At 34.0% G+C, this 27,929-nt stretch overlaps 3 protein-coding genes and 1 long non-coding RNA gene across 11 annotated transcripts; 3 read left to right on the top strand and 1 right to left on the bottom strand.

The window, feature by feature from the left end:
- Positions 1–2,853: 2,853 nt before the first annotated feature.
- LOC120580145 (G-type lectin S-receptor-like serine/threonine-protein kinase At4g27290) lies at positions 2,854–6,987 on the top strand. 3 transcript variants are annotated; one of them, XR_005645819.1, is made up of 7 exons: positions 2,854–4,463; positions 4,556–4,726; positions 5,284–5,429; positions 5,527–5,737; positions 5,840–6,077; positions 6,286–6,419; positions 6,627–6,870. XR_005645819.1 is itself a non-coding variant. In XM_039833376.1 (7 exons), the coding sequence occupies exons 1-7, from the start codon at positions 3,158–3,160 to the stop codon at positions 6,918–6,920; spliced, it is 2,517 nt and encodes an 838-aa protein (XP_039689310.1). In that variant the 5' UTR covers positions 2,859–3,157; the 3' UTR covers positions 6,921–6,987. The 3 variants fall into 3 exon arrangements, 2 of the variants coding, with proteins under 2 accessions (XP_039689310.1, XP_039689311.1); XM_039833376.1 differs by having other exon boundaries at positions 2,859–4,463; positions 6,269–6,419; positions 6,627–6,987; XM_039833377.1 differs by having other exon boundaries at positions 2,859–4,463; positions 4,559–4,726; positions 6,269–6,419; positions 6,627–6,987.
- Positions 6,988–7,081: 94 nt separating this feature from the next.
- Positions 7,082–27,761, top strand: LOC25492954 (G-type lectin S-receptor-like serine/threonine-protein kinase At4g27290). Of its 5 annotated transcripts, XM_039833379.1 has the most exons (10): positions 22,656–22,778; positions 23,608–23,637; positions 23,916–24,335; positions 24,658–25,458; positions 25,560–25,694; positions 25,783–25,928; positions 26,033–26,243; positions 26,370–26,607; positions 26,711–26,861; positions 26,960–27,731. In XM_039833379.1, exons 4-10 carry the CDS (start codon positions 24,660–24,662, stop codon positions 27,266–27,268), a joined length of 1,989 nt encoding a protein of 662 aa, XP_039689313.1. In that variant the 5' UTR covers positions 22,656–22,778; positions 23,608–23,637; positions 23,916–24,335; positions 24,658–24,659; the 3' UTR covers positions 27,269–27,731. The 5 variants fall into 5 exon arrangements, with proteins under 5 accessions (XP_039689312.1, XP_003607714.4, XP_039689313.1 ...); XM_039833380.1 differs by lacking the exon at positions 22,656–22,778 and having other exon boundaries at positions 23,487–23,637; XM_039833378.1 differs by lacking the exons at positions 22,656–22,778; positions 23,608–23,637; positions 23,916–24,335; ... (3 more) ...; positions 26,033–26,243; positions 26,370–26,607 and adding exons at positions 7,082–9,065; positions 9,352–10,152; positions 10,256–10,390; ... (1 more) ...; positions 10,714–10,924; positions 11,042–11,279 and having other exon boundaries at positions 26,960–27,761.
- LOC25492953 (G-type lectin S-receptor-like serine/threonine-protein kinase At4g27290) lies at positions 13,508–18,254 on the top strand. 2 transcript variants are annotated; one of them, XM_024782773.2, is made up of 8 exons: positions 13,508–14,930; positions 15,041–15,160; positions 16,396–16,541; positions 16,618–16,828; positions 16,930–17,167; positions 17,353–17,503; positions 17,727–17,804; positions 17,893–18,254. In XM_024782773.2, exons 1-8 carry the CDS (start codon positions 13,529–13,531, stop codon positions 18,001–18,003), a joined length of 2,457 nt encoding a protein of 818 aa, XP_024638541.1. In that variant the 5' UTR covers positions 13,508–13,528; the 3' UTR covers positions 18,004–18,254. The 2 variants fall into 2 exon arrangements, with proteins under 2 accessions (XP_024638541.1, XP_013456744.2); XM_013601290.3 differs by having other exon boundaries at positions 17,727–18,254.
- LOC120580146 (uncharacterized) lies at positions 16,110–18,198 on the bottom strand. The gene is made up of 2 exons (XR_005645820.1): positions 18,074–18,198; positions 16,110–16,530 (listed from the first exon to the last, which is right to left on the bottom strand). It is a non-coding gene; the product is annotated as an uncharacterized lncRNA (long non-coding RNA).
- Positions 27,762–27,929: the final 168 nt, after the last annotated feature.

Below are 27,929 nucleotides of genomic sequence, written 5' to 3' on the forward strand. Positions count from 1 at the left end.
ATATACTAGCGGAACCTTATAAGTAAGAGGACCCATAAACTCATTGCCTTAAGGTTTTGGGTAAGAGTGTGGCGTCTATCTCTTGCTTGTACGATTGTTCTAGCCTCGATGTGGACGATCCTTCGAGCTCCCCCAATGACCCAACAGTGGTATTAGAGCCCGTTTGACGAAGGGTACGACCGAGGCCGCTGGTCCGTTTGCGCAGAAAACAGCAAAAACGGTACAAATAGTGTCAGTTCGTTTGCAGAGAAACCAGCAACGGCGATACAAACAAGTAAAGAATGATTATTTTAAGTTTGGTATCAAGCCTCATTCAAGTGAAATCGTGCCCGTTTATCCGGTCTTTCTACTGCGCTACCGCATATGATTATTTGAAGATCGCCCCACCTTATCATCTCCTTCAGATCTTTCTCGAGTTCAGCATCTTCAGCATAGTCTCCGGTTATAGCAAAAGTCATTTCCTTCTCAGCTTCTAGCCAAGCTTCAACTTTCCGCTTTCGGGCCAATTCCTTGCCCCATTCCATTCCAATTTCCTCCTTAGGTTTTTTTGATAAGTACTCCTCTTTGGTAATGCGTACTCCTTTCTTATCATGAAATGCAGGTTCAAACAAGTCCATATTTTCAATCACCCAAATCTAATATGCATGTGGGATTTGGTAGAAGTGTTTCAGAATTCATAATTGAATCAAACTGTCAAGCGAGAGTTAGATTGAAGGGTTTACAGTTACCCCAAATCACAACTTTTTTTTAGGGTTTGATTGAATAGAGAGTTTGGTTCTGCAGTATTGTATTTATAATATAATGCTTTAGGTCGGTGAACCATTTTTTTTTTTTTTGGTAGTGAGGTCGGTGAACCTTTAAGTAAAGGAAAAGTCGGGTGCACCTTTTATCCACTCAAATTTTAAATTAATTAATTAATCACTTTTCCAATCGGTTGTATTTATCTTATATATCTTTTTTTTTTTAGGTTTTTTTATAAAGATTATATGTCTTTTTTATAAATACTAGCGAAAAGACGGATACGTCTTTCCGTTTTTTATTGCACTAACGTTTGAAAATTATTAACGGTGTTTTTTTACAAAAAAATATTGATGCTTGTTGCTTTCAAGTTATAAACCGAATTAATCATGATTATTTATTATAACGACACCAAAAATAAAATAAAAAAATATAATTGAAATTATTTTTTAAATAACACCAACAACGATCTTTACAATAATACTAACAATATAACAAAAATTATGATTTAAACATATTGTATTTGATTTAAACACATTATGATTTAAAAATAGGGTTTGTAAAAAAGAGAAGTCAAGAATATTCGGTCACTAAGATGTTCAGAACAAACCATTGTCATGTTAAGATGGTCTTGGTATAGTAGTGAAAAATAATATTCTAAACGAAAAAGTAATATATATATATATTTTTTTTGTGGTGGTCGGGGTTTGAATCCAGGATGTTGCATATATTATGCATTATTTAGGCTTACAAGGGAAAAAAATTTCTAAACTATTTTAATTTTAAAATTATGATTGAACACATTGCATTGGATTGACATGTTTTATTTTTTGAGGGAAATTGGATTGACATGTTTTTTTCACTATAAATTTGACTTTTTGACATGTAATCATTTGATTTTTTTTATCTTATTTTACCAAAAAAATTAAATTATATAAGCGCATCCTAATAAAATAAAACCCGTACAACGAACAGGTTATATACCTAGCGTGGGAAGAAAAACAGAGTGCGTCATCGTACAAACAAAACCCTTAACCTTGTTTGCTTATGTAAGCACTAGAATAAATGCTATAAGTTGTCCATGGTAAAAGTTTATTTGTAGCTAACTTGATTTTTTTGCAGTAACAATTTTCTTCTTTATTGACCTAGCATGGACACTCTGAAAACAAGGAAGAGGTTTACAAATAATTGACTCAAACATAGAGGATTCATGCGTTGTATCTGAAGTATCATGTTGCATCATTGGACTCTTATGCGTGCAGGTGCAACAATATCCAGAGGATAGGCCTACCATGGCTGATGTGATTCTAATGTTAGGGAGTGAGATGATGGCATTAGATGAGCCTAAGGAGCCAGGTTTTATTATGAGGAAAGAATCTGTTGAAGCAAATTCAAGCTCAAGTGGGAAGGATATAGGTTAAAACTATGAGATGACCATGACCATTTAAGAGTTAGATGAAAATCAATAAGATAGCTGTACATAATGCATTAAACAAAGTATAATTCAGTTGTAAACAAAGTCACTATTAATAGACTAATGCTCAAATTTAAAACTCCAATAAATAGCAAATAGAAATGTAAATGAGAACTCGTTCTGCAATATGTTTATGTCCTACCATGTTGATATGTGAACATGACATTAAAGACTAGAAATTTGCAAGAACTGTATATGGTTGCTAGTTCAAGCTAGAGACTTCATACTCTCATACTATGATGACTGTTTATATTTGATCCTTTATTTTTTAATTTATTTTCTTCAAATAAGTTATCTATGAATATTGAATACTACTTTTTTTTTTTTTAAAACACCAAAATGGAATACATATATAAAACCACCAACAAGCAGGAATTTCAAATGGTCACTTTATCTTCATTTCATTTCAAAGGCATCTTATATAATCCTATATAGTCGGTATCGGTCAATTCTCTATTTCTTGGTACTATTGAATTCAAACCTATAACTCAACTTTAAGCTAAAAGCCTGGAGATAGAAATGCATAGTCAATTCTTCAAAAAAAGAAATGCATAGTCAAATTAATAATCTGGCGGCCGACTAAAATATTTATACTACCTTTTTCCTTATCATAAATTTCTTTTGCAATATTGTTTCCATTAAGCAACACACTATCTAATTGGTTGAAATTTAAATGAGTCAAACTAAATTCAGGTGGGTCATATTAATTATATTAGCACAAAGGAATGAATGAGTCCAAGCAAGAAATGATTTGTGAAGTTTAATCATAGCAGCAACAGCAATATTATTGCCTTTGGTGAGTAGAGTATCAAACAAGGAAATTGGCAAAAACAAATCACATGTTTTTTGACTTGGAGGTCGGAGTGAGGAATATCAATCACTACTAGTAAGCTAATTCCCATACAATCCAATCATAAATATCCAAATACAAGAAAGTGTCGTGAGATGGACATTCTTTTTTTCATGATTATGAGTATGGTGATTTCTTACATAATTGTCCCCTCTATTCTAGCAAGTAATTCCATCAGTGCGTCTGAGTCTTTAACTGACGGCAAAACCTTAGTTTCAAAAGGTGGACAGTTTGAGCTGGTTTTCTTCAGTCCAGGCAATTCTACAAGACGTTACCTTGGAATTTGGTACAAACAGATTCCTATACAGAAAGTTGTTTGGGTTGCAAATAGGGTCAACCCCATCAACAATACTTTAGGCATCTTAACACTGACCACCTCAGGCAATCTCATGCTCCGCCAAAACGACTCTCTTGTTTGGAGCACAACGTCAGCGAAACAAGCAAAGAAACCAATGGCAGAGCTCTTGGATAGTGGCAATCTTGTCATAAGAAACCAAGAAGAAACAGACCCAGAAGGAGGCTATTTGTGGCAAAGCTTTGACTATCCCTGTGATACAATTTTGCCAGGGATGAAGTTAGGATGGGATCTCAGAAATGATCTCGAACGGAGAATAACTTCTTGGAAGAGTCCTGATGATCCATCTCCAGGTGATCTTTCTTGGGGTCTTGTGCTTCATAACTATCCAGAGTTTTATCTGATGAATGGAGCAGTTAAATACTGTCGGATGGGACCATGGAATGGACTTCAATTTAGTGGCCTGTCAGATCGAAAACAAAGTTCTGTATATGATTTAAAGTATGTTGCTAATAATGATTTGAATTATGTGTCTAATAAGGATGAGATGTTTTACTCCTTTACCCTCAAGAATTCTTCTGCCCTAGTTACTATTACGATAACCCAAAGCTCTTTTGCTATCTCAGTGTGGAAAGATACAAAATGGTGGCAAAATGAAGTAACCCCGGCGAGTTTCTGTGAATTGTATGGGGCTTGTGGACCTTATGCTAGTTGCACACTTGCATATGCACCAGCTTGCCAATGTTTACGTGGGTTCATTCCAAAGTCACCGCAGAGATGGGCAATATTCGACTGGAGTCAAGGGTGTGTCCGTAATATATCGTTAAGTTGCAACACCCCACATGTGGATGTGGATGATGAGTTCATCAAATATATGGGTCTCAAAGTACCAGATACTACACATACTTTGTTGTATGAGAATATTGATGATTTAGGGTTATGCAGAACCATGTGCTTGAATAATTGTTCTTGTACAGCTTTCACTAATTCAGACATAAGTGGAAAGGGTAGTGGCTGTGTCATGTGGTTTGGTGATCTAATCGACATAAGACAGTTTGACTCTGGTGGCCAAAATCTCTACATCCGTTTAGCTCGGGAAATAATAGGTAAACAACTTTTCAGTCATTTCATTCCACTCATCATGGAAAACTTAGATATATGATCGCTTTTAAATCTAAGTTTATTTATTTCATACTAGAAGAGACTTCAAATGGGCGCAACAAGACAACGACTTCAAATGGGCGTAACAAGACAACGACTTCAAATGGGCGCAACAAGACAACCATAGCTGCTACCACTGCTGCTGTAATTTCTGGGATGCTTTTATTTTGCATATATGTGATATATAGAGTCCGAAGGAGAATTTCTGGTAAATTAATTTTTTCAATCATATTATTATTGTCATGGAAGGACTTTTCGATCCATAATATTTAAATTAAAAAAAATCAGAAATTAACAATACTTCTAATTCTCAAAAGACACTCTTTGGAGCAATCATCGCTTATCAATAAATTTGAGATCAAGTGGTCTTCTAATATGGCATTGCTGCTGCCATTGATTATATAGTTGAGGATTGTAAACTTTTCTTAGATTGGAAAATGTAACTGCCTCGGATATTGGTAGGAGGAATCAGAACATTCAGGTTCATAACATAGTAAGGGTAGAAAAACTTGTTGGTTTAAGTACTTGGCTGGGCAATGCCCCACCCTTTGATGCAATACATGGCAATGAACTTGGATGGTTTAATGACCTAGAGTTTCAAGCTACAAAAGTAAGAAATTGAAGGAACGCTATATATTTTCAATCCTAGTGCAATCTCTAAATTTAACATACCATATGTATCTAACTTAAGCAGCTCGAACGATCCTTACCTCTCAAGTTTGATAATATCACTGAATATATAACTTCCTCTCTTTCATTTTTCAGATAAGTCAAAGGCTGAAGATAACATTGAAAAGCATCTAGAGGATATGGATTTGCCATTATTCAATCTGCAAACAATATCTAGTGCCACTAACAACTTCTCACTGAATAATAAGATCGGACAAGGTGGTTTTGGATCCGTATACAAGGTAACTGAACATTAATTCAAGTATTGAGTACTGATCAGACAGAGAACAACTAGAGAAGTTTTAATACTAGAAAACTAAAATTAAAGCGATTATGCAGGGAAAATTAGCAGATGGGCAAGAAATTGCTGTTAAGAGACTTTCAAGTAACTCTGGACAAGGAATTACCGAGTTCCTAACAGAAGTAAAACTGATTGCAAAACTTCAACACCGAAATCTGGTTAAGCTTCTTGGCTGTTGTGTTGGAGGACAAGAAAAATTGCTAGTGTATGAATACATGGTCAATGGTAGCCTTGACTCCTTTATTTTTGGTATGGAAAATGAAGAATGTATAGATTAGGTGCAACATGTTTATTTATGTACATTCAGTAATATTTTTTAATTGACAATGACATGTTTGCTTTCTAAATCAGATAAAATAAATGGTAAATTATTGGAGTGGCCCCAACGCTTCCATATAATATTTGGAATTGCTAGGGGACTTGTGTATCTTCATCAAGATTCTCGATTAAGAATTATTCATAGAGATCTCAAAGCAAGTAACGTATTGTTGGATGACAAGTTGAATCCAAAAATATCAGATTTTGGAATGGCCAGATCTTTTGGAGGAGACCAGATTGAAGGAAATACAAATAGAGTAGTTGGAACATAGTAAGTGTCTATCTAGATTTTCATTTTCATTTTCCAGGGTTAGCGAATCCCGCATTTGCCAAAGGCGAACAATCTAGACCGTTGGATTTAGATTGATTGACTACGACAAATGCAAGATTCTCTTGCTCGAGATCGACATTACTTAGTTTTATCTTATAGTTGAATATTGTTGTTCTAATTGTTTCTAAAAGCGGATACATGGCTCCAGAGTATGCTGTTGATGGGCAATTTTCAATCAAATCAGACGTTTTCAGCTTTGGTGTTTTACTATTGGAGATTATATGCGGGAACAAAAATAGAGCACTTTGTCATGGAAATGAGACGCTTAATCTTGTTGGTTATGTAAGCATTTACATATTTAGTGCATGTTTGGTATCTTAATAGATTTGTTAGAATCACGTGATTTTGCAAAAGCTACACTATACAACATTTAGAAAATCACGGTGGCTCACTATGATTCTGCAATACCTACCTTGATAGGAAACATACATTATCTATTTATGAATGTTGAAACTAAAATGTGATGATTATTTGTTTTTGATTATGCAGGCATGGGCACTTTGGAGAGAGGGAAAAGCATTGGAGTTGATTGAGTCAAGAATAAAGGAATCATGTGTAGTGTCAGAGGCATTGCAATGCATCCATGTGAGTCTGTTGTGTGTGCAACAATACCCAGAGGATAGGCCTACAATGACATCTGTGGTTCAAATGCTAGGTAGTGAAATGGAACTGGTTGAACCTAAAGAACCTGGTTTCTTTCCAAGGAAAGTTTCTGATGAACCAAATCAAAATGAAATTAGTTCAAATGAAGAATTAACCATTACATCGTTAAATGGACGATGAAACTATTATTATTATTATTGAGTGTATAATATAATGAATCAAAATTTGACTGACAGATGATGGATTACCTGGTTGTTGTTGTTTCCAGAATCAGAATCCCACTTCTTGTTGCACGCCACCGTAAAGTTTCAATCGGTTTACTCACTAAAACCCCGGTCATTTGCTGCAGTCTTAAGACAGATAAGACCTCCAAGCTCAAAAACCTTGTTTATAGAAGAAACTCAAAATCAGAATTCATTCATTTGAATTTGAGCCAAAAATCATAATTTGAGTCAAAATTTCCAAATACTCAAAAAGTCATAAAAGTTTTAAAACTTGTATAACTTAATTCCGTTTTTTGTTCTGGATCATTTATCGATCAGAATCGTCCTTTGATTGGTGAACTTCGTAATCAAAATATATTTTGTGTAAATTCGTTCAAAAAGCACCTTTTGTTCTTTACCATGAAATATATTTTTAAGGACTAGACATGGAAGCTCTCTTAGTTTATGAATTTGTGTAAACAGTGAACCGTCAATTAAAGTCCAAAGGGTTTAGTGTTGAGTAATTTTAGTCGAAAGAAAGTCAACCAAAAGTCTGAAACACCCCATTCACCAGTATTTGTTTGTACCAAAATTTCTAGATCCGTCCCTATTCACCGGTTGGATCTTAGGTTCAGTTTTTAAAACACTAAATGTTAGACAATTTAGAGAGAAAAATTTGATATTTCATAAATGTGACGTTCCGAATGTAAATAACAGTGACATAATTTTGTCTAAACAAAAATTTGCGGTCATTGAGAGTAACGATTTTGACGAGTTGGGCCATGGATAACAATGGCGCCTTTGGAAAGAAAAGAAAATACGCATGCTAGAAAATATCTTCCTACAAGTCCTTCCAAACAAACTATATAAGTTTCCATGCCGTGTTACTTGTGTTTCATGAATTGATTCCAAGGTAAAAACACTCTTGTCCTTGTCTTATTCTGGTGCAGTACAAGGTTTCACTTTCTTCACATTACATGTTAAATTTTATATTTCCTTGAAGCCCCATAACAAGTTAGTCAATAGTCATTGATTAGAACGCTTGGAATAATTAATTGTTATGATATTAATAACATGTGTGTTTTCTCTTAGTCTCTATCAAGAAAATTAATTAGGAGGAGTGAAAATTCCATGATTCTCGTAATTTCTGCATATGGACAGTGACTGTAAAGTTTGAACCTATTATAACATAAAGTCTTCGATTTTTCAGCCAATGAAACCATAAGATATTATTGCAATTTTTTGACTCTTTGTATTTACTATTCCAACCAAATGGACCATAACAGATTAGTCTTTGCCTTATACATCATGAGTAACTTTCCTTTGTTCAATAATGTATTGAGAAATGCTAAGAACACTCTCTTTCTAGCACTCTCTCTAACACTCACTCTCCTATTGGATTAAACACATGTGGGTCTCACCATTTTATGTGGGGTCCATTTCCAATGTATGATACCCACATGAATTTCACCCAATAAGAGAGTGAGTGTTGGAGAGAGTGTTAGAAAGAGAGTGTCCATAGCACCCCTCATAATGTATTTGTCCAATCTTACGATGAGTAACTTTCTCATGCATGACTTTTAAATATATAAGGAGTTTTCAGTTCCCCTTTTCTTCAACGTGAATGTTATAAGCTCTAACTCTTTTATTTATTTTGTAATGAGTTTCATTACTTATATTCTATTTGCTCTTTCTCTTATTGTCTCCAATTCCATAGCCAGTGATGACACATCATCCATCATTACTCAATCTCAATCCATCAGTGATGGAGAGACCATTGGTTCACCAAAAGGACTCTTTGAGCTTGGTTTCTTCAGTATTACAAATCCAAACAAACGCTACCTCGGAATTCGATTCAAGAATATTCCAACTCAAAATGTTGTCTGGGTTGCAAATGGTGGCAAGCCAATCAATGACTCTTCTGCCACTTTGAAATTAAACAGCTCTGGCAGTTTGGTTCTTACTCATAACAACGACATTGTTTGGTTCACAAATTCTTCCACAAATGTACAGAAACCAGTGGCACAACTCTTGGATACTGGCAATCTTGTTGTAAAAGATAGTGTAACGGAAACCTATCTGTGGCAAAGCTTTGACTATCCATCTAATACATTGTTGTCAGGTATTGTTAATATTGACACAAGTTCTAGACAATTCTACTTATGCCTGTAGTAATTTACCAAGAGTAATGATTGAACTGATGAGCCTAAAAATATTGTAATGTAGAAAAGTATAAAGAGACATATTAGAACTTTTGGAGCACCAATACTTATAAATAGGCATGATGTGTTATTCACATGTGTGTGGTCGAGTTCACTAACAACTAGTTTATGATATTATGGTGTCTGTTTCTATTTTCTGTTTGGATAAACAATTTAATTTACTTGTCCCCTTCTTAATTCCAACAGGTATGAAATTGGGATGGGACCGCAAAAAAAAATTGAATAGGCGTCTCACAGCATGGAAGAGTGACGATGATCCAACCCCGGGGGACTTTTCTTGGGGTGTTGTATTGAATCCGTATCCTGAAATCTATATGATGAAGGAAGAACAAAAGTACTACAGATTTGGACCATGGAACGGCTTGCGTTTTAGTGGTAGGCCAGATATGAAGCCTAATAACGTTTACAATTACAACTTCATCTGCAATAAAGAAGAGGTTTATTACACATGGAACATCAAAGATAGTTCACTAATATCAAAAGTGGTACTTAACCAAACCAGTTATGAACGTCCACGCTACATATGGTCAAAAGACGACGAATTATGGATGCTTTATTCAAAAATACCAGCAGACTATTGTGACCACTATGGTCTATGTGGAGTCAATGGATACTGCAGCAGTACTAATTCACCAACATGTGAATGTTTAAAAGGGTTTAAGCCTAAGTTTCCTGAAAAATGGAACTCGATGGATTGGTCCCAAGGATGTGTCAGGAATCATCCATTGAACTGCACCAATGATGGGTTTGTCTCCGTGGCAAACTTGAAAGTACCGGATACTACATATACTTTGGTGGATGAGAGTATAGGTCTAGACCAATGTAGAGGCAAATGCTTGAATAATTGTTCATGCATGGCCTATACAAATACAAATATAAGTGGAGCAGGAAGTGGTTGTGTTATGTGGTTTGGTGATTTAATTGATATCAAACTTATTCCAGTTGGTGGGCAAGGTCTATATATCAGGATGCCTGCTTCGGAATTAGGTGAAAACTTCACTAATTTCACCAATATTTTTTTATATTCTTTGAAAATTTAAGCCTTGTACTGTATTTGAAAGTGTAATTTAACTATAGTTAATTTGTTTAGACAAAGCCAACAATAATACTGAGGACGAGCACAGGACGAACTCGAGAAAAATAGTTGTAATAACAGTTTCTGCAGCTTTGGGAATGCTTTTACTTGCTATTTATTTTTTCTACAGACTCAGGAGGAGCATTGTTGGTAATACTATTCTTCCATTCTCTAATATTTGACTAAAAAAATGGCATTGGTTACACAGTTCTGAACTTTTATTCTTTTCATCTTTTAGGGAAGTTAAAGACAAAAGGTAACTTTGAAAGACACATGGACGATCTGGATCTCCCATTGCTTGATTTGTCAACAATTATTACTGCTACTGACAATTTCTCAGAGAAGAACAAAATTGGAGAAGGTGGTTTTGGAACTGTATATTTGGTAATCCAATATTGGAGTATGATTAATGAGAATAGCTAGATAAATATGTTATAAAGAACATCTAATGAATGTGATTAATGATTATCCAGGGAAAATTAGGGAGTGGGCTAGAAATTGCTATAAAGAGACTTTCACAGGGCTCAAGACAAGGGACGAGAGAGTTCATAAATGAAGTAAAACTTATTGCAAATGTTCAGCACCGAAATCTTGTAAAGCTTATTGGCTGTTGCATTGAGAGAGAAGAAAAAATGTTAGTTTATGAATACATGGCTAATGGTAGCCTGGACTACTTCATTTTTGGTATGCAATCTCAAAAAAATTATTTTAAAACTTACTAGTGTTTTATGATATAGTGGAAGTTTGTAGCAAACTATGAATGTTTAGTATTTAATGACAGATTTGTTATAAATTATGCAGATCGTACCAAAAGTAAATTGCTAGATTGGCCAAAGCGTTTCCACATAATCTGTGGAATTGCTAGAGGGCTTATGTATCTTCATCAAGATTCTCGATTGCGGATTGTCCATAGAGATCTCAAAACAGGTAATGTTTTACTAGATGATACTTTGAATCCAAAAATATCAGATTTTGGATTGGCTAGAACTTTTGGAGGAAACCAAATTGAAGGAAACACAGATAGAATTGTTGGGACATAGTGAGTGTTTAACTATCCAGAACCATAGTATATTTTATTTTTACACATATATATGGTATATGACTAGTGTATTTTTATATTTTCTCACAATGGCTTATTGCAGTGGGTACATGGCACCAGAGTATGCTATTGATGGACAATTTTCCGTGAAATCGGATGTTTTCAGCTTTGGTATTTTACTGTTAGAGATTATAAGTGGGAAGAAAAATAGAGAGTGTTATATTAAAAAACAAACTCTTAACCTTGTTGCTTATGTAAGTACTAGGATAAATGTTAATTTGTCCATGTTAAAAGCAAAACCATGCTAACTTTTATCTTCTTTGTGGTAACAATTTTCTTCTTTAATGATTTAGGCATGGACACTCTGGAAACAAGGAAGAGCTTTACAGATAATTGACTCAAACATAGTGGATTCATGCATTGTATCTGAAGTATCGCGTTGCATCCACATTGGACTCTTATGTGTGCAACAATATCCGGAGGATAGGCCTACCATGGCTGATGTGATTCTAATGTTAGGGAGTGAGATGATGACATTAGATGAGCCTAAGGAGCCAGGTTTTATTATGAGGAAAGAATCTGTTGAAAAAAATTCAAGCTCAAGTGGGAGGGATACAAGTTCAAACTATGAAATGACAATGAGCTCTTTTATTGCTCGGTGAAAATCAATAAGATACCGGTACATATTTCAGTAAAGGATGTATAATTCCATGGGGAACAAAGTCACTATTGAAGTACTAGTGTTCAAATACTTTTGTACTTGAATGTTTATAAAGTAAATTTGGTTGACACTTAATTTAAAACTTTATAATTAATACAGAAATGTAAATGAGAATCTTGTTCTGGGGTATGTAAATGAGAAATTTAAAGTCATAGTTTACCTTGTTTAGTTCCAGGACGGTCAACCATTTGGATACCTATATTGAAGTTACAAATTGCTCATGTTCCTAGGCTGTTTGATGTATAAATGTTTGTGCATCTTCATCCATTTGAACTAAGTTTTGGGATGAGAACTAAGCACATTTAACATGATATCAGAGTTAGTTAGGATTACAATGTGGGAATTGGACTTGGGAATCACGCTAGATATGAGAGTGAATATTAAATTTATACTAAAGTCCACATTGCTCAAATTCTTAACTCTTAACTCAAAGCAGTTGAGCTACTCAACCCCCAACCCCTTTTAACTATCTTGACTTAATCTCTTTCTTATTTTATTATGGGGATGTGAAACCAGCCAACTATTTTGCCACTCGCTTTGCATTTCTTCAATGTTAAAAAGACTTTATACTCTCAAATTATGATGATTGTTGATGTTTGATCCTTTATTTTTTAATTTATTTTCTTCAAAGAAGTTATCTATGAATATTTTGTTTTTGAAGAAGACAAACTAGTCCACCAAAATTGAAACAGGAAAAAATCGAACATAAAATCTTGAAAGGAACACACTCTAATATCCCAAACCCAACACTATCAAACCACCCAAGTCGGTCAAGCCATCTATAAATATTGAATACTTTTATTTATCAAATGGTCACTTTGTCCCCATTTAATTCACATTGCATCTTATATAATCCTAATATAGTCAGTGTCACCGTCAATGTTAAGCTAAAACACATCAATTAACTATTAATAAGTAAATCCAAAGAAAGAAAGGCATAATATATAACTATTAAAGTCAAAATAATATGTACCAAAAAAAAAAAATCAAAATGATAATCTGCCGCCAGAATATTAATATTATACTACCTTTGTCACTATAATTATTCATTTATTTTTTGTAATTTTAGGTGGTTTATTTTACGTATCTATTTTAGGTGTGGATGTTCATAAAATACTTGTTTAACCCTGATTTCTTATCTTTCAACTTCAAGAAACTTATTAGCATGAATTATGGGTACTATTATTTATTTTAAAAAAATATTATGGGCATATTTGAAGGAAAAAAAATATATATCTTGAGATTTGAAATAAAACTTATATTTATGGACAATCTTTTTTCTTTCCCAATGGAACTTTTATATTTAGAATAGAGGTAGTATTATAGTAGCATTATTAGGATAAAGGAAAAGAAACTAGTCCAGGTAAGAAATTATACTATACTACTGATCATTATTTGTGAAGTCTCCTCACAGCAACAATAAAAACCTGCATTAAACAAATAACGCACATGTTTTTTGACTTAGAGATCAGAATGAGGAACAAAGCGTGTCTTATAAAAACCTCCCCATTCTCAATCTCAGATCATCATGCTATTTGGTAGCCTATCAATTAGTATCATAGTCATACACTTAGATGAATCATTGATTAAAAAAAAAATACAATCATCAACATCCAAATACAAGTGTCATGCAATGGGAATTATTTCTTTCATGATTATGATTATGATTATTTCTTACATAATTGTCCCCCCCATTCTAGCAAGTAATTCCATCAATGTGTCTGAGTCTTTAAGTGATGGAGAAACCTTAATTTCAGCAGGTGGAAAATTTGAACTGGGTTTCTTCAGCCCAGGCAATTCTGTAAGACGTTACCTTGGGATTTGGTACAAGCAGATGCCTATACAGAAAGTTGTTTGGGTTGCAAATAGGGTCAACCCCATCAACAATACCTTAGGCATCTTAACACTGACCACCTCAGGGAATCTCATGCTCCGCCAAAACGACTCTCTTGTTTGGAGCACAACAACACAGAAACAAGCACAGAAACCAATGGCAGAGCTCTTGGATAGTGGCAATCTTGTCATAAGAAACCAGGATGAAACAGACTACTTGTGGCAAAGCTTTGACTATCCCTGTGATACAATTTTGCCAGGGATGAAGTTAGGATGGGATCTCAGAAATGATCTCGAACGGAGAATAACTTCTTGGAAGAGTCCTGATGATCCATCTCCAGGTGATCTTTCTTGGGGTCTTGTGCTTCATAACTATCCAGAGTTTTATCTGATGAACAGAACAGAGAAATACTGTCGGCTTGGACCATGGAATGGACTTCAATTTAGTGGTTTGTCGGATCGAAAACAAAACTCTATATATGATTTCAAGTATGTTGCTAATAACGATTTGAATTATGTGTCTAATAAGGATGAGATGTTCTACTCCTTTACCCTCAAGAATTCTTCTGCATTCGTTAGTGCTACAATATACCAAACAAATATTTCAATCTATGTGTGGGAGGAGAATAATACGAATTGGTTGCTTACTGAAAGTACCCCGTTGAACTCCTGTGAATCATATGGGATTTGTGGGCCATATGCCAGTTGCTCAACTACAAAGTCACCAGCTTGCCAATGTTTACGTGGGTTCATTCCAAAGTCAACGCAGCAATGGGCCTTAAGAGACTGGAGTCAAGGGTGTGTCCGTAATATATCATTAAGCTGCAACAACCAACAAATGGATGTGGATGATGAGTTGATGAAATATGTGGGTCTCAAAGTACCGGATACTACACATACTTTGTTGTATGAGAATGTTGATTTAGAGTTATGCAGAACCATGTGCTTGAATAATTGTTCTTGTACAGCTTTCACTAATTCAGACATAAGTGGAAAGGGCAGTGGCTGTGTCATGTGGTTTGGTGATCTAATTGACATAAGACAATTTGACACTGGTGGTCAAGATCTCTATATCCGTATAGCTCGGGTAGTAACAGGTAAGTAACCATATTATCACTCCTTTCATTCTCCTTGTTATAGAAAACATAGGTACAATCACTTTTAAATCCGAGGATGTAACTTTTAAGTCTTTGTTTCATACTTAAAGAGGCTTCAAATGGGCGTAACAAAAGTGTGATAACCATAGCTGCCACCACTGCTGCTGCAATTTTTGGGATGCTCTTATTCTGCAGTTATATCATATATAAAGTCCGATGGAGAATTGCTGGTAAATTAAATTTTCATTCATATTATTATTGTCGCTAAACTCATGGCATAGAAGTGCTTTTCTATCTATAACTTTTTCAATTGAAAAAAAAAAACTAAGAAATACTTCTAATTCTCAAGAGACACTCTTTGGGGTAATCATCACATATCAGTAAATTTGAGGCCAAGTGGTTTTTTTAACATGGCTTTTGATAGGAACTAACAATTATGAGCAATGCAACAGTGAAACTAAAAATGATGAGCAATGCGACAGTGTATTATTTGATTAACAGAGATGTGCTCAATACAATATGGGAAAGTTTATCCAGAGTTAGTGACTACTGACCAGAGATACTCTCCTAACCAACTCAATGGTAACGTACTCAATACCCTCGCACCTAAACTCTCTCCCCTTCAAATAACCAACCTTCCTGGAATCTAGAGACCCCTCATAACTAAGTTCCACTATTCGCTCCTAACCCCACTCTTCCCCTCCTCGTGTATACTTTCCATGTACTGGCGTATTCATATTTGTTTCTATAATTGGGTCACCCGTTCATAAGGCCCAAGGATCCTATCAGGCATCAGCTATGAAGTTGGGAAATTGTAAATTTTATTGCTGCTATTAATTATATAGTTCAGGACTGTAACCTCTTTCTTAGATTGGAATATTATAACTGTCTCAGATATTAGTAGGAATCTGAACATTGAGGTTCATAACCTAGTAAGGGTAGCAACTAGCAAAATTTGTTGGTTCAAGGACTTAGCTGGGTAATACCTCACCCTTTTGATGCAATATAGATTTGTTTGACTGTCTTATCATTCAACGAATGTTGCTGTTGAATTTCAAAAAATTAAACAAACATGGCATTGAATTTGGATGGTTTAATGATCTAGAGTTTGAAGATACAAATGTAAGAAATTGATAGAACATTATATGTTTTACTCCCTCTGGTCCTTAATATAAGAAGAAAAACCAAAAAACAACAAAACCAATACACTCATTAATTAGTGTAACTTTTTGAATATTTTTACAAATATACCCTCATAAAAATTTATGAAGCATATACACCCACTAATATTAAAAAGACAAACATTAAATAAGGGGTAGAAAAGTCTTCTAAGCAATAACTACACCTTAAAAGTTGTGAGGGAGTATGTTCTATTGCGATATGTATCTAACTTAATCGGCTCAAATGATCCCCCCTCAGGTTTCATAATAATACCAAATAACATTTCCTCTGTTCCCTTTTTTAGATAAGTCAAAGATAGACGATAACATTGAAAGACATCTAGAAGATCTGGATTTACCTTTGTTTGATCTGCAAACAATTACTAGTGCCACTAACAACTTCTCGTTGAATAATAAGATTGGACAAGGTGGTTTTGGATCTGTATACAAGGTAATTGAATGTTAGTTAATTCAAGTATTAAGTATTGACAACAGAAAGAACAACTAGAGGAGTTTTAATTATGCAGGGAAAGTTAGCGGATGGGCAAGAAATTGCTGTCAAGAGACTTTCAACAAACTCTGGACAAGGAATTACTGAGTTCTTAACAGAAGTAAAACTGATTGCAAAACTTCAACACCGAAATCTGGTTAAGCTTCTTGGCTGTTGTGTTGGAAGACAAGAAAAATTTCTAGTATATGAATACATGGCTAACGGTAGCCTTGACTCCTTTATCTTTGGTATGAATTATGAAGAATGCGCAGATTAGGTGTTTATTTATCTACATCAGCAATATTTGTTTATTAAATTGACAATAATATGTTTACTTTCCACAAATCAGATAAAATAACAGATAAATTGCTGGAGTGGCCACAACGCTTCGAAATAATATTTGGAGTAGCGAGGGGACTTGTGTATCTTCATCAAGATTCTCGATTAAGGATTATTCATAGAGATCTCAAAGCAAGTAATGTTTTGTTGGATCACAAGTTGAACCCAAAAATATCAGATTTTGGAATGGCTAGATCTTTTGGAGGAGACCAGATTGAAGGAAATACACATAGAGTAGTTGGAACATAGTGAGTGTCTGTCTAGATTTGGATTTTCATTTTCCACGGTTAGAGAATTCTGCATTTGCCAAAGTCAAACAATCTAGATAGTTGGATCTAGATTGATCGACTGCGATCAATGCAAGATTCTCTAGCTCGACATTACTTACTGTTCTCTTATAGTTAAATATTGTTGCTCTAATTGTTTCTATTAGCGGATACATGGCACCAGAGTATGCCATTGGTGGACAATTTTCAATCAAATCAGATGTTTTCAGCTTTGGTGTTTTACTACTAGAGATTATATGTGGGAACAAAAATAGTGCACTTTATCATGGAAACGAGACACTAAACCTTGTTGGTTATGTAAGTACCTACATATTTATTTCTCTGTTTATTTATTTATTAATGTTGAAGTTGAAATGTGTGATTAAGGGTCTGTTTGGATTGACTAATTTGAACTTATCCACCGATATATATACTCGTGAGATTGTTTGATAGAACTTATGAAAATATCCTATGACATGTTGATAAGCCGAAAAAAGGCCGTGAAGATTGTCATAAGTTCTCCCGTTTAAATATTATGCAGGCATGGAGAGTTTGGAAAGAGGGAAAAGCATTAGAGTTGATTGAGTCAAGAATAAAGGAATCATGTGTTGTATCAGAGGTATTAAGATGCATACATGTGAGTCTGTTGTGTGTGCAACAATACCCGGAGGACAGACCTACAATGACATCTGTTATTCAAATGTTAGGTAGTGATATGGAATTGGTTGAGCCTAAAGCACCTGGTTTCTGTCAAAGGAAGGTATCTTCTGACGAAGAGTCACCAAATCAAAATGAAATTAGTTCAAATGATGAATTAACCATTACATCGCTAAATGGACGATGAGTGTATAATGTAAACAAAAATACGGATACTAGATTGATTGTTACCTGGTTGTTCTAGCCACAACTTGAATGTCGCGCGCCACCCCTGTGGGAAGACCATCGCATCCACCATCTTTTTGAACATCCACGGTGATACTAAACTATCAAGAGTTCTTTTTTGTTCTTTTAAGTAACTTAATGACCAGAAATTCATGCATAGATGGAGTTCATGGTTCAATTTGGATCATTTTGTTATTGTGTTCTTTAATTCTTTAGAGTGACTTTTATCTTTTATTTTTTCATTTAATTCAACTATTTTATTAATACTTTGGAGTAATTTTTTTTTACTTAAAATTTTACTCTTCATTTAAACTATTTAATCAATCATAATATATGTCACATGATAATTCTAACGACACTCATTTTAACATTCGCTCTTTTTAAAGTTGTAGGACTCATGTATTGCATCCAATAAAAGAATCAATGTTAAAAATATATATGTTGAAACGCGAGTTAGAGTTTTTCTACTTGCACCCTAATTAATCATGGTTGCACCTTAAAATGACAAGATTATCCTTTTATAAAATTTAATCTAAAACATAGTTGAAGTAGGTCATACAAACTGAGTTTAAGTGTATATACTTAATCTCAGTGTAAGCAGGTTCATGTAAACTGAGTTTAAGTAGGTCATGTAAACTGAGTTCATGTAAACTAAATTTAAGTAAGTGTACCAACTTAAACTCAGTTTAAGTAGGTTCATGTAAACTAAGTTTAAGTACGTCATGTAAACTTACTTTAAGTAGATCATGCAAACTTAGTTTAAGTGTACATCTAAAAGTTCAATCTTGTTCAATGATTATACGTCATCTCAGTATAAGTATGCACATATAAACTCAGTTTAAGTAGGTTCATGTAAACTTAATTTAAGTAGGTTCATGTAAATTCAGTTTATGTAAGTTAGGTCATGTACACTCAATTTAAATTTAAGTAGGTCATGTAAACTCAGTTTAAGTAGGTTCATGTAAACTCAGTTTAAGTAGGTTCATGTAAACTTAGTTTAAGTAGGTTCATGTAAACTCAATTTAAGTAGGTTTACATGAACCTACTTAAACTGAATTTAAGTTAACCTTGCCAATGTAAATTAAAACTGTAATCGTACAGTGCATCAGTGCAGTTGAAGGAAAAAAATTGAAACTAGCAAATAGAAGAAGAAATTCACTTACTTATATCCAATTGAGTATGGATGAAAAATATTTTGATTCACTCTTTAATTTTCATGGAGATTGATATTGAACGTCAAATTGTTTGATTCACTCACAGTAAATAAAATTAATATAAAAGGGCAATTTTGGTATTATAAAAAAAATTTAAGAAAATTTGGGTGTAACCAGAAAAACATGGGGTGTAAATAGAAAAACTCCGCGAGTTGCTATCATTATACCTAACATTTTATTTCCAGCTCAATGACAAATTTGTTTTAAGACTATTTTTTTACCAAATTAAAAAAGTCAAACAAAAAATGTATTCCTTTTATATATAATTGTCCATGAAAGTTGACTTAGTTGGTAATAAGTTGACTCACATGCAAAGTCATAGGTTCAACCATCTGCTCCCAATATGAAGATATTTTTAGTGGATGATCTGTAACTATCTTTATAAACGTTCTTTAAATCTTGAGATATATCATAACTCTCATGAACCCTCAAAGTCCAAACCACATAAACTTGTTTTCACCCCCCCAAAAAAAAAGTATAGATTAAAATCTAATTTACCATCTAAGATCATTGGATGTATGAAAAAAAAAAGGCTAAATTTATCAAATGGTCCCTCAACTAATTCTCAGTTTGTTTTCACCCCAAAAATCACCCCAAAAAAAAGATATAAATTAGGCTTAATACATCATTTGGTCCCTTAACTTATTTTTGGATTTCATTTTGGTCCTTTAACTATAAAGTGTCTCAATTTGGTCTCATAAGTCTTATGTCGTTTACCATTTTGATCCTTTCCGTTTGTTTTTTAATGTTTACTATTTTTGATATTGTTTCAACCATTCGATTGCAAGTCCATTGTATACCACACTCAACCACCAACATCTAATTTTTTCCCAAGCTTCATCTTCTTCCTTCCACTACTTATTCATACAATATACCAGGAAAGAAAATCAGAAAAAATTCAACATTTAACAAAAATTAAACTCATATTCAACACAACAAATAAAACATGTTGTAGATTCATTAAAAAAATATCATAGAAATCTTCAACATCTTTACCAACATTCATTAAAAAAATTCAGAAAAAAATGAACATCTCATAATCAATTAAACAACATCACCAACAACAACAACAATATCATAGAAATCTTCATCTCTTCTTCCTTTCACAAAAATACTACAATGGCCCACTGGTAAAAAATTGCACACAATTTCACAACACACAAATTTCAATTTTTTCAAAGATCTTCAAATTCTTCCTATCTTCTTTCGAATTCTTTCTCATTCTTCTATTCTTTTTGTTGAATTTCCGGAAAAAAATAGGCGCAAGGTGCCTCCCAAAAGCTACCACGTTACAAACTGCCACAACATTACAAAGAAGCACAAAACTACAAAAACAAAGTGATAGCCAAAAGAAGGGGCCACAACCGCGCCTTCCAAAACCCAAACACAGTGACAACAATGCCACAAAATACATTCATGTCACACCATAACAGACCACCCCCAAGCAATAGCCATCACCTCCGTTCCGTGCACTCTCTCGGAGGTTTAATTAAAGTTGTTGGTTTATGGGTTTACCTGACATTAGTTTAGAGAAGAGAGTGCTGAGAGGTTTTTTGGTTTATTGCATTAGAGAATTTTTGCTTTGGGTATTTTGGGGTAAGGATGAAAGGAGTTTGAAGGTGAAATTCAATTTGGGAGAATTGAAAGGATGTTGTGTGAGAAGAGTTTAATTTATGTTGTTTGTTTTTCTGACCATGAAGAAATCGTTGACGTTGTTGTTGGAATGGAAGATGAATTTTAGTTATTATAAATGAGAGTTTTGTATTTTTTATTTTTTTTATTTTTTTTTCTTCTCCTTTTAAGATGATGAATAAAGATGAGTTTTATTTGGGGATGAAGAAGAACACATAGAAGAAAAAGGAGGAAAAAAAATTAGGTGTATGTGGTTTATAATAACCTACAATAGATCTCTCCATGATCCAACGGTCTCCTTTTAAAAAAAAGATCAAACGGTTTAAAATGAAAGATTTAATAAGGTTTACGATGGATCACCTATAAAGTTGATTCACCTTAGATATTTAAGGTTAAAAATAAACGGAAATGACCAAAATGGTAAACGGAAGAAGACTTATGGGATCAAATTGAAACACTTTATGAAATCCAAAAATAAGTTAAAGGATCAAATGATGTATTAAGCCTATAAATTAAAATCTAATTTACCATCTAAAGAGACCATTGGATGTATGAAAAAAAAAGGCTAAATTAATCAAATGGTCCCTCAACTAATTCTCAGTTTGTTTTCACCTAAAAAAAAGGTTTTCTAATAATCATCAAAAATAGATAATTTTGCCTCTAATAATAATTTAAAAGATACCCATTTGACTCGTAATGACATGTTTCATAAATAAAAATGCTTCATGACCGATGGTTCAAATTCAAAAACACAAAATTTGTGGGTTGTTTATCTTAAATGTAAGGTATGATGAACGACCATCTAAACCTCATGTATATAAGACACCAGACGTGGATATATCATATAGTCTTTATTTTTGAGAGATATATCTTATCTTATCTGATAGTCAAAATTTGAATGTTAGATGGAAATCGATTCATATCATATAATAAATTATTTTTGTAATTTTAACATAATTTATTTTTTGAAGGAACAATTTTAACATAAATATAAACAATTTTTTATGTGATTGAATGTCCATCTTCACTATAGTGGTAGGGATGGCAATTAGACCCAGGCTCGATGGGCATCCGCAAAAATTACTCGCAATGGGTAGGGTAAATCCCCGCTTTCATGGGTATGGGCATGGGTCCGAGTAATTACCCGCAAACTTAAAAGGATACGGACACGGATACGGGCACTATACTACCCATCCCCGCAACCCGCACATATGTATTTATATAATATAATAAATAATTTATATATTAATTAATTAATTTACCTAACTATTTAAGCTTAAACCTAAACCTAAAAATTGCTTATTATAGTAACATAAACCTAACCTTCTGCTGTGTTGAATCTCTTCTGCATGCCTGCATTTTGTTGCTTTTTTGTTATCTATCTCTTCTGCTTCCAGGTAACTATTTCTTGAATCTTATACTTCTAAAGGGATGACAATTGGATCCAAGTCCAATGGGTATCCGAAAAATACTACGATTCATATTATTTTATGAGTTGATTTGAAATTTTTTGGATCATAGTTTTATTTCAATTGTGGGTTTTTTTTATTGTCTTTTCATAATTAAAATGCGGGTAATAGGTGCGGGTATGGACACTTAGGTGCCCATAGAGTATGGAGAAGGACACTAAAGTTATTGCCTACGAAGGTACGAGTATTTTTTACAAACGCAGGTATAGGAATGGGTACTATAATACCCTACTCATTGGGTACCCATCGCCATCCCTATAGGTGCATGGGCACAAAAGACTACTTACACTCATTTATAATTTTTCACTTTTCCCTTCTCCTTCCTACTTGAGCCATAGACGTTGCCATCGATAATAAATGGCACCTTTGGGTAGAAAATATCTTCCGACTGAAATGGTAAGATTTTTTTCTTCTTCTTCCCGAAATGCTACAATAGTCTTTTTATGTTGATCGCTTTCCAAATCAAACTATAAATTTCCATGCCGTGTTACTACTGATGTTGGTGTTTGTTGAATTTAACTCATTCATCAAGTTTGTTTGTGGTATGCATGATTCGTGTTTTTTTCCTTTTTCTTCTGACAACGATAATTCCAAGGTTTCACTTTCACATTACATGCAATGTTGAAATTTTGTGATTCCTTACGAGTTAGTCATTCATTCAAAGTTTTTTTTTTTTGAATAAGTCATTCATTTAAAGTTAAAATTCTAGGAGAAATATATACCCTGTGGCACCGACATTTCTGATAGAAGGTGTGTCTGGTGTAAGAGACATCGGACACGACAATGACAAATGTGATTACATTCAATTATGTAATTTTCTATAATTATATATATGGATGTGTGTCGTGTTCGTGTATGTACCTGATAATCTGATATGTAAGTACGTCTCTCTCTCTCTCTCCCCCTGAGTCTCTTTCAATACAATTGGTTTGGGTGAGTGAAGTTTTCTAGAACAAAAAACCACAGGCTGTTTAAACTCTAAATTTCCATTGATATTTTTAATTTTGTGGTGTAGTATGAACCTATCATAATATCCAAGTCTACGATTTTTAAGTTAGTCATTCTTAATTAATTGTTATGATATTAACATATGTGTTCTCTCTTAGTCTTTATCAAGAAAATTAATTAGGATGAGTGAAAATTCCATGATTCTCTTAATTTCTGCATATGGACAGTGACTGTAAAGTTTAAACCTATTATAACATTAAACTCTTTGACATTTCAGCAACTCAGATTGCAGAACCCATAAACAAAGGTAAGATTCTGTTGCAAATTCTTTTGAGAGTCTTTGAGTTTACTATTCCAACCAAATGGGAACATAACACATTAGTCTCTGCCTTATGTATTATGAGTAACTTCCATTTGTTCAACAATGTATTTGTCCATTCTTGTGATGTTTTTACAACATTTTACAACAATATATAGAGTTTTCAGTTTTCTTTTTCTTCAATGTGAATGTTATAAGCTCTAACACTTTTATTCATTTTGAGATGAGTTTCATTACTTATATTCTATTTGTTCTTTCTCTTATAGCCTCCTATTCCATAGCAAGTAATGACACATCATCCATTACTCAATCTCAATCCATCAGTGATGGAGAGACCATTGTTTCACCAAAAGGACTCTTTGAGCTTGGTTTCTTCAGTATTACAAATCCAAACAAGCGCTACCTCGGAATCCGATTCAAGAATATTTCGACTCAAAATGTTGTTTGGGTTGCAAATGGTGGCAAGCCAATTAATGACTCTTCTGCCATTTTGAAACTAAATAGCTCTGGCAGTTTGGTCCTTACTCATAACAACAACATTGTTTGGTTCACAAATTCTTCCACAAAAGCACAGAAACCAGTGGCACAACTCCTGGATACTGGCAATCTTGTCATAAAAGAAGATAGTGTCAGTGAAACCTATCTGTGGCAAAGCTTTGACTATCCATCTAATACATTGTTGTCAGGTATTGTTAAGATTGATCATTGATGCAAATTCTAGACTATTCTAGTTATGTCTGTAATAATTTACCTAGAGTAGTGAGATGAACTGATGAGCCTAAAAATATCTATAATAAAGTATTGCAGAAAAGTATAAAGAGACATATATTATTTTAGAACTTTTGGAGCACCAATACTTGTAAATAGGCATGATGTGTTATTCACAAGTGTGTGGTAGAGTTCACTCTAAGCCACTACCAACTAGTGTATGATATCGTGCTGTGTCTGGTTCTATTTTCTGTTTGGATAAACAATTTAATTTACTTGTCCCTTTCTTAATTCCAACAGGTATGAAGTTGGGATGGGACCATAAAAGAAATTTGAATAGGCGTCTCATAGCATGGAAGAGCGATGATGATCCAACCCCCGGAGACTTTTCTTGGGGTGTTGTATTGAATCCGTATCCTGATATCTATATGATGAAGGGAGAAAAAAAGTACTACAGACTTGGACCATGGAATGGCTTGCGTTTTAGCGGTAGGCCAGACTTGAAGCCTAATGATATTTTCAGTTACAATTTTGTCTGGAATAAAGAAGAGGTTTATTACACATGGAACATCAAAGATAGTTCTCAAGTATCAAAAATGGTACTTAACCAAACCAGTAAAGATCGTCCACGCTACGTATGGTCAAAAGACGTCGAATCATGGAGGGTTTATTCAAGAATACCTGGAGACATTTGTGACCATTATGGTCAATGTGGAGTCAATGGATATTGTAGCAGTACTAATTCACCAATATGTGGATGTTTACAAGGGTTCAAGCCTAAGTTTCCTGAAAAATGGAACTCAATAGATTGGTCCCAAGGATGTCTCAGGAATCATACTTTGAACTGCACCAATGATGGGTTTGTCTCAGTGGCAAACTTGAAAGTTCCAGATACTACATATACTTTGGTGGATGAGAGTATTGGTCTAGAACAATGTAGAGGCAAATGCTTGAATAATTGTTCATGCATGGCATATACAAATACAAATATAAGTGGCGCAGGAAGTGGTTGTGTTATGTGGTTTGGTGATTTAATCGATATCAAACTTATTCCAGGTGGTGGGCAATTTCTATATATCAGGATGCCTGCTTCAGAATTAGGTGAATACTTCATTAATTTCACCAAATTTTTCCTTTTAATATTCTTTGAGAATTTAAATCTTGTAATTGAAAATGGAATTTAACTAAGTTGCTTTGTTTAGATAAAGGCAACAATAGTATTGAGGATGAGCACAGGAGGAACACAAGAAAAATAGCTGTAATTACAGTTTCTGCAGCTTTGGGAATGCTTTTACTTGCTATTTATTTTTTCTACAGACTCAGGAGGAGCATTGTTGGTAAAACTATTCTTCCATTCTCCGAATTTGAATGAAAATATGTCATTGGCTACATAGTTCAGGTTTTTTTTTTCTTTCCATTTTCTAGGGAAGTCAAAGACAGAAGGCAACTATGAGAGACACATCGACGATCTGGATCTCCCATTGCTTGATTTGTCAACAATTATTACTGCTACTGACAATTTCTCAGAGAAGAACAAAATTGGAGAAGGTGGTTTTGGACCTGTATATTTGGTAATCCAATATTGGAGTATGATTTCTAAGTAAGAATAGCGAGATAAATATGCTGTAAAAATCATCTAACCATTACTATATGAATGTAATTAATGATTATCCAGGGAAAGTTTGAGAGTGGGTTGGAAATTGCTGTAAAAAGACTTTCACAGAGCTCAGCACAAGGGATGAGAGAGTTCATAAATGAAGTAAAACTTATAGCAAATGTTCAGCACCGAAATCTTGTAACGCTTATTGGTTGCTGCATTCAGAGAGAAGAAAAAATGTTAGTTTATGAATACATGGCTAATGGTAGCCTAGACTACTTCATTTTTGGTATGTAAGTCTCACTAAGTCTTGTATTAAAACTCACCAGTGTTTTATGATATGGTGATAAGTAAAAACTTGTAGCTAACTTTGAATATTCAACGTTTAATAATAGATTTGTTATGAATTATGCAGATCGTACCAAAAGTAAATTGCTAGATTGGCCAAAACGTTTCCACATAATCTGTGGAATTGCTAGAGGGCTTATGTATCTTCATCAAGATTCTCGATTGAGGATTGTCCATAGAGATCTCAAAAGCAGCAATGTTTTACTAGATGATACTTTGAATCCAAAAATATCAGATTTTGGATTGGCTAGAACTTTTGGAGGAAACCAAATTGAAGGAAACACAAATAGAATTGTTGGGACTTAGTGAGTGTTTAACTATCCAGAATCAGTCTATTTTAATTTTACACATATATTTGATATATGACATGTGTATTTTTGTTTATTTTTTTACAATGGCTTATTGCAGTGGGTACATGGCACCAGAGTATGCTATTGATGGACAATTTTCCGTGAAATCCGACGTTTTCAGCTTTGGTATTTTACTGTTAGAGATTATATGTGGCAAGAAAAATCGAGTGTGTCATCGTACAAAGCAAACTCTTAACCTTGTTGCTTACGTAAGCACTAGGATAAATGTTAATTTGTCATGTTAAAAGCAATACCATGCTCACTTTATCTTCTTTGTAGTAACAGTTTGCTACTTTTATGATTTAAGGCATGGACATTCTGGAAGCATGGAAGACCTTTACAGATAATTGACTCAAACATAGTGGATTCATGCATTGTATCTGAAGTATCGCGTTGCATCCACGTTGGACTCTTATGTGTGCAACAATATCCAGAGGATAGGCCTACCATGGCTGATGTGATTCTAATGTTAGGGAGTGAGATGATGACATTAGATGAGCCTAAGGAGCCAGGTTTTACTACGAGGAAAGAATCTGCTGAAGCAAATTCAAGCTCAAGTGGGAAGGATACAAGTTCAAACTATGAAATGACAATGAGCTCTTTTAGTGCTCGGTGAAAATCAATAGGATACTGGTACGTATTTCAGTAAAGGAGGTATAATTCCATGGGGAACAAAGTCACTAGTAAAGTACTAGTGTTCAAATACTTTTGTACTTGAATGTTTAAAGTAAATTTAGTTGACACTTAATTTAAAACTTTATAATAAATATAGAAATGTGAATTACAATCCTGTTCTGCAGTATGTTCATGTCCGGCCATAGTTTACCTGCCATATTTAGTTTTGGGGCACTCAAGCGGGCAACCATTTGGATACCCCGTATTAAAGTTGTACCGAAGTTCCACATTGTTTTGATTCTTAGGCCGTTGGATATTTAAAAGTTTTTGTGTACCTTCATCCCTTTGGCTAGCTTTTGGGACGAGAGAGATCTAAGTACATTTAACATGGTATCTGAGGTAGGTTAAGATTACAATATAGGAATTGGACTAGGGATTCACGCTAGACGTGTGGGTGAGTCTTAGAGTTTCATATTGCTCAAGTTCTTGGATTGTTAAATGTATAAATATGTTTAAACACCTTTATTTGAGCTAGTTTTGGGATGAAATACAAAGTTGTCGGCATCTTTTTGTATGGGAAATAAATGTTTTTTTAAAAATTAAATAGTAACATGATAAAAGATCATATAACACGTCGACATCTTTTTGTATGGGAAAATGCA

This window comes from Medicago truncatula, chromosome 4, assembly GCF_003473485.1.
Source record: "Medicago truncatula cultivar Jemalong A17 chromosome 4, MtrunA17r5.0-ANR, whole genome shotgun sequence".
NCBI classification, from domain to species: domain Eukaryota; kingdom Viridiplantae; phylum Streptophyta; class Magnoliopsida; order Fabales; family Fabaceae; genus Medicago; species Medicago truncatula.

What these genes read in the sequence shown, in the direction of transcription:
- LOC120580145 (XM_039833376.1), top strand. Translation starts at nt 3,158, where the DNA reads ATGGACATTCTTTTTTTCATGATTATGAGTATGGTGATTTCTTACATA. An exon ending in CCTTGACTCCTTTATTTTTG is followed by an intron (nt 5,738 to 5,839) that starts GTATGGAAAATG and finishes TTTCTAAATCAG; the next exon opens with ATAAAATAAATGGTAAATTA. An exon ending in AATAGAGTAGTTGGAACATA is followed by an intron (nt 6,078 to 6,268) that starts GTAAGTGTCTAT and finishes TGTTTCTAAAAG; the next exon opens with CGGATACATGGCTCCAGAGT.
- LOC25492954 (XM_039833378.1), top strand. Translation starts at nt 8,603, where the DNA reads ATGAGTTTCATTACTTATATTCTATTTGCTCTTTCTCTTATTGTCTCC. An exon ending in ACTCAGGAGGAGCATTGTTG is followed by an intron (nt 10,391 to 10,478) that starts GTAATACTATTC and finishes TTCATCTTTTAG; the next exon opens with GGAAGTTAAAGACAAAAGGT. An exon ending in GTTTTGGAACTGTATATTTG is followed by an intron (nt 10,625 to 10,713) that starts GTAATCCAATAT and finishes ATGATTATCCAG; the next exon opens with GGAAAATTAGGGAGTGGGCT.
- LOC25492953 (XM_013601290.3), top strand. Translation starts at nt 13,529, where the DNA reads ATGCTATTTGGTAGCCTATCAATTAGTATCATAGTCATACACTTAGAT. An exon ending in CCTTGACTCCTTTATCTTTG is followed by an intron (nt 16,829 to 16,929) that starts GTATGAATTATG and finishes TCCACAAATCAG; the next exon opens with ATAAAATAACAGATAAATTG. An exon ending in CATAGAGTAGTTGGAACATA is followed by an intron (nt 17,168 to 17,352) that starts GTGAGTGTCTGT and finishes TGTTTCTATTAG; the next exon opens with CGGATACATGGCACCAGAGT.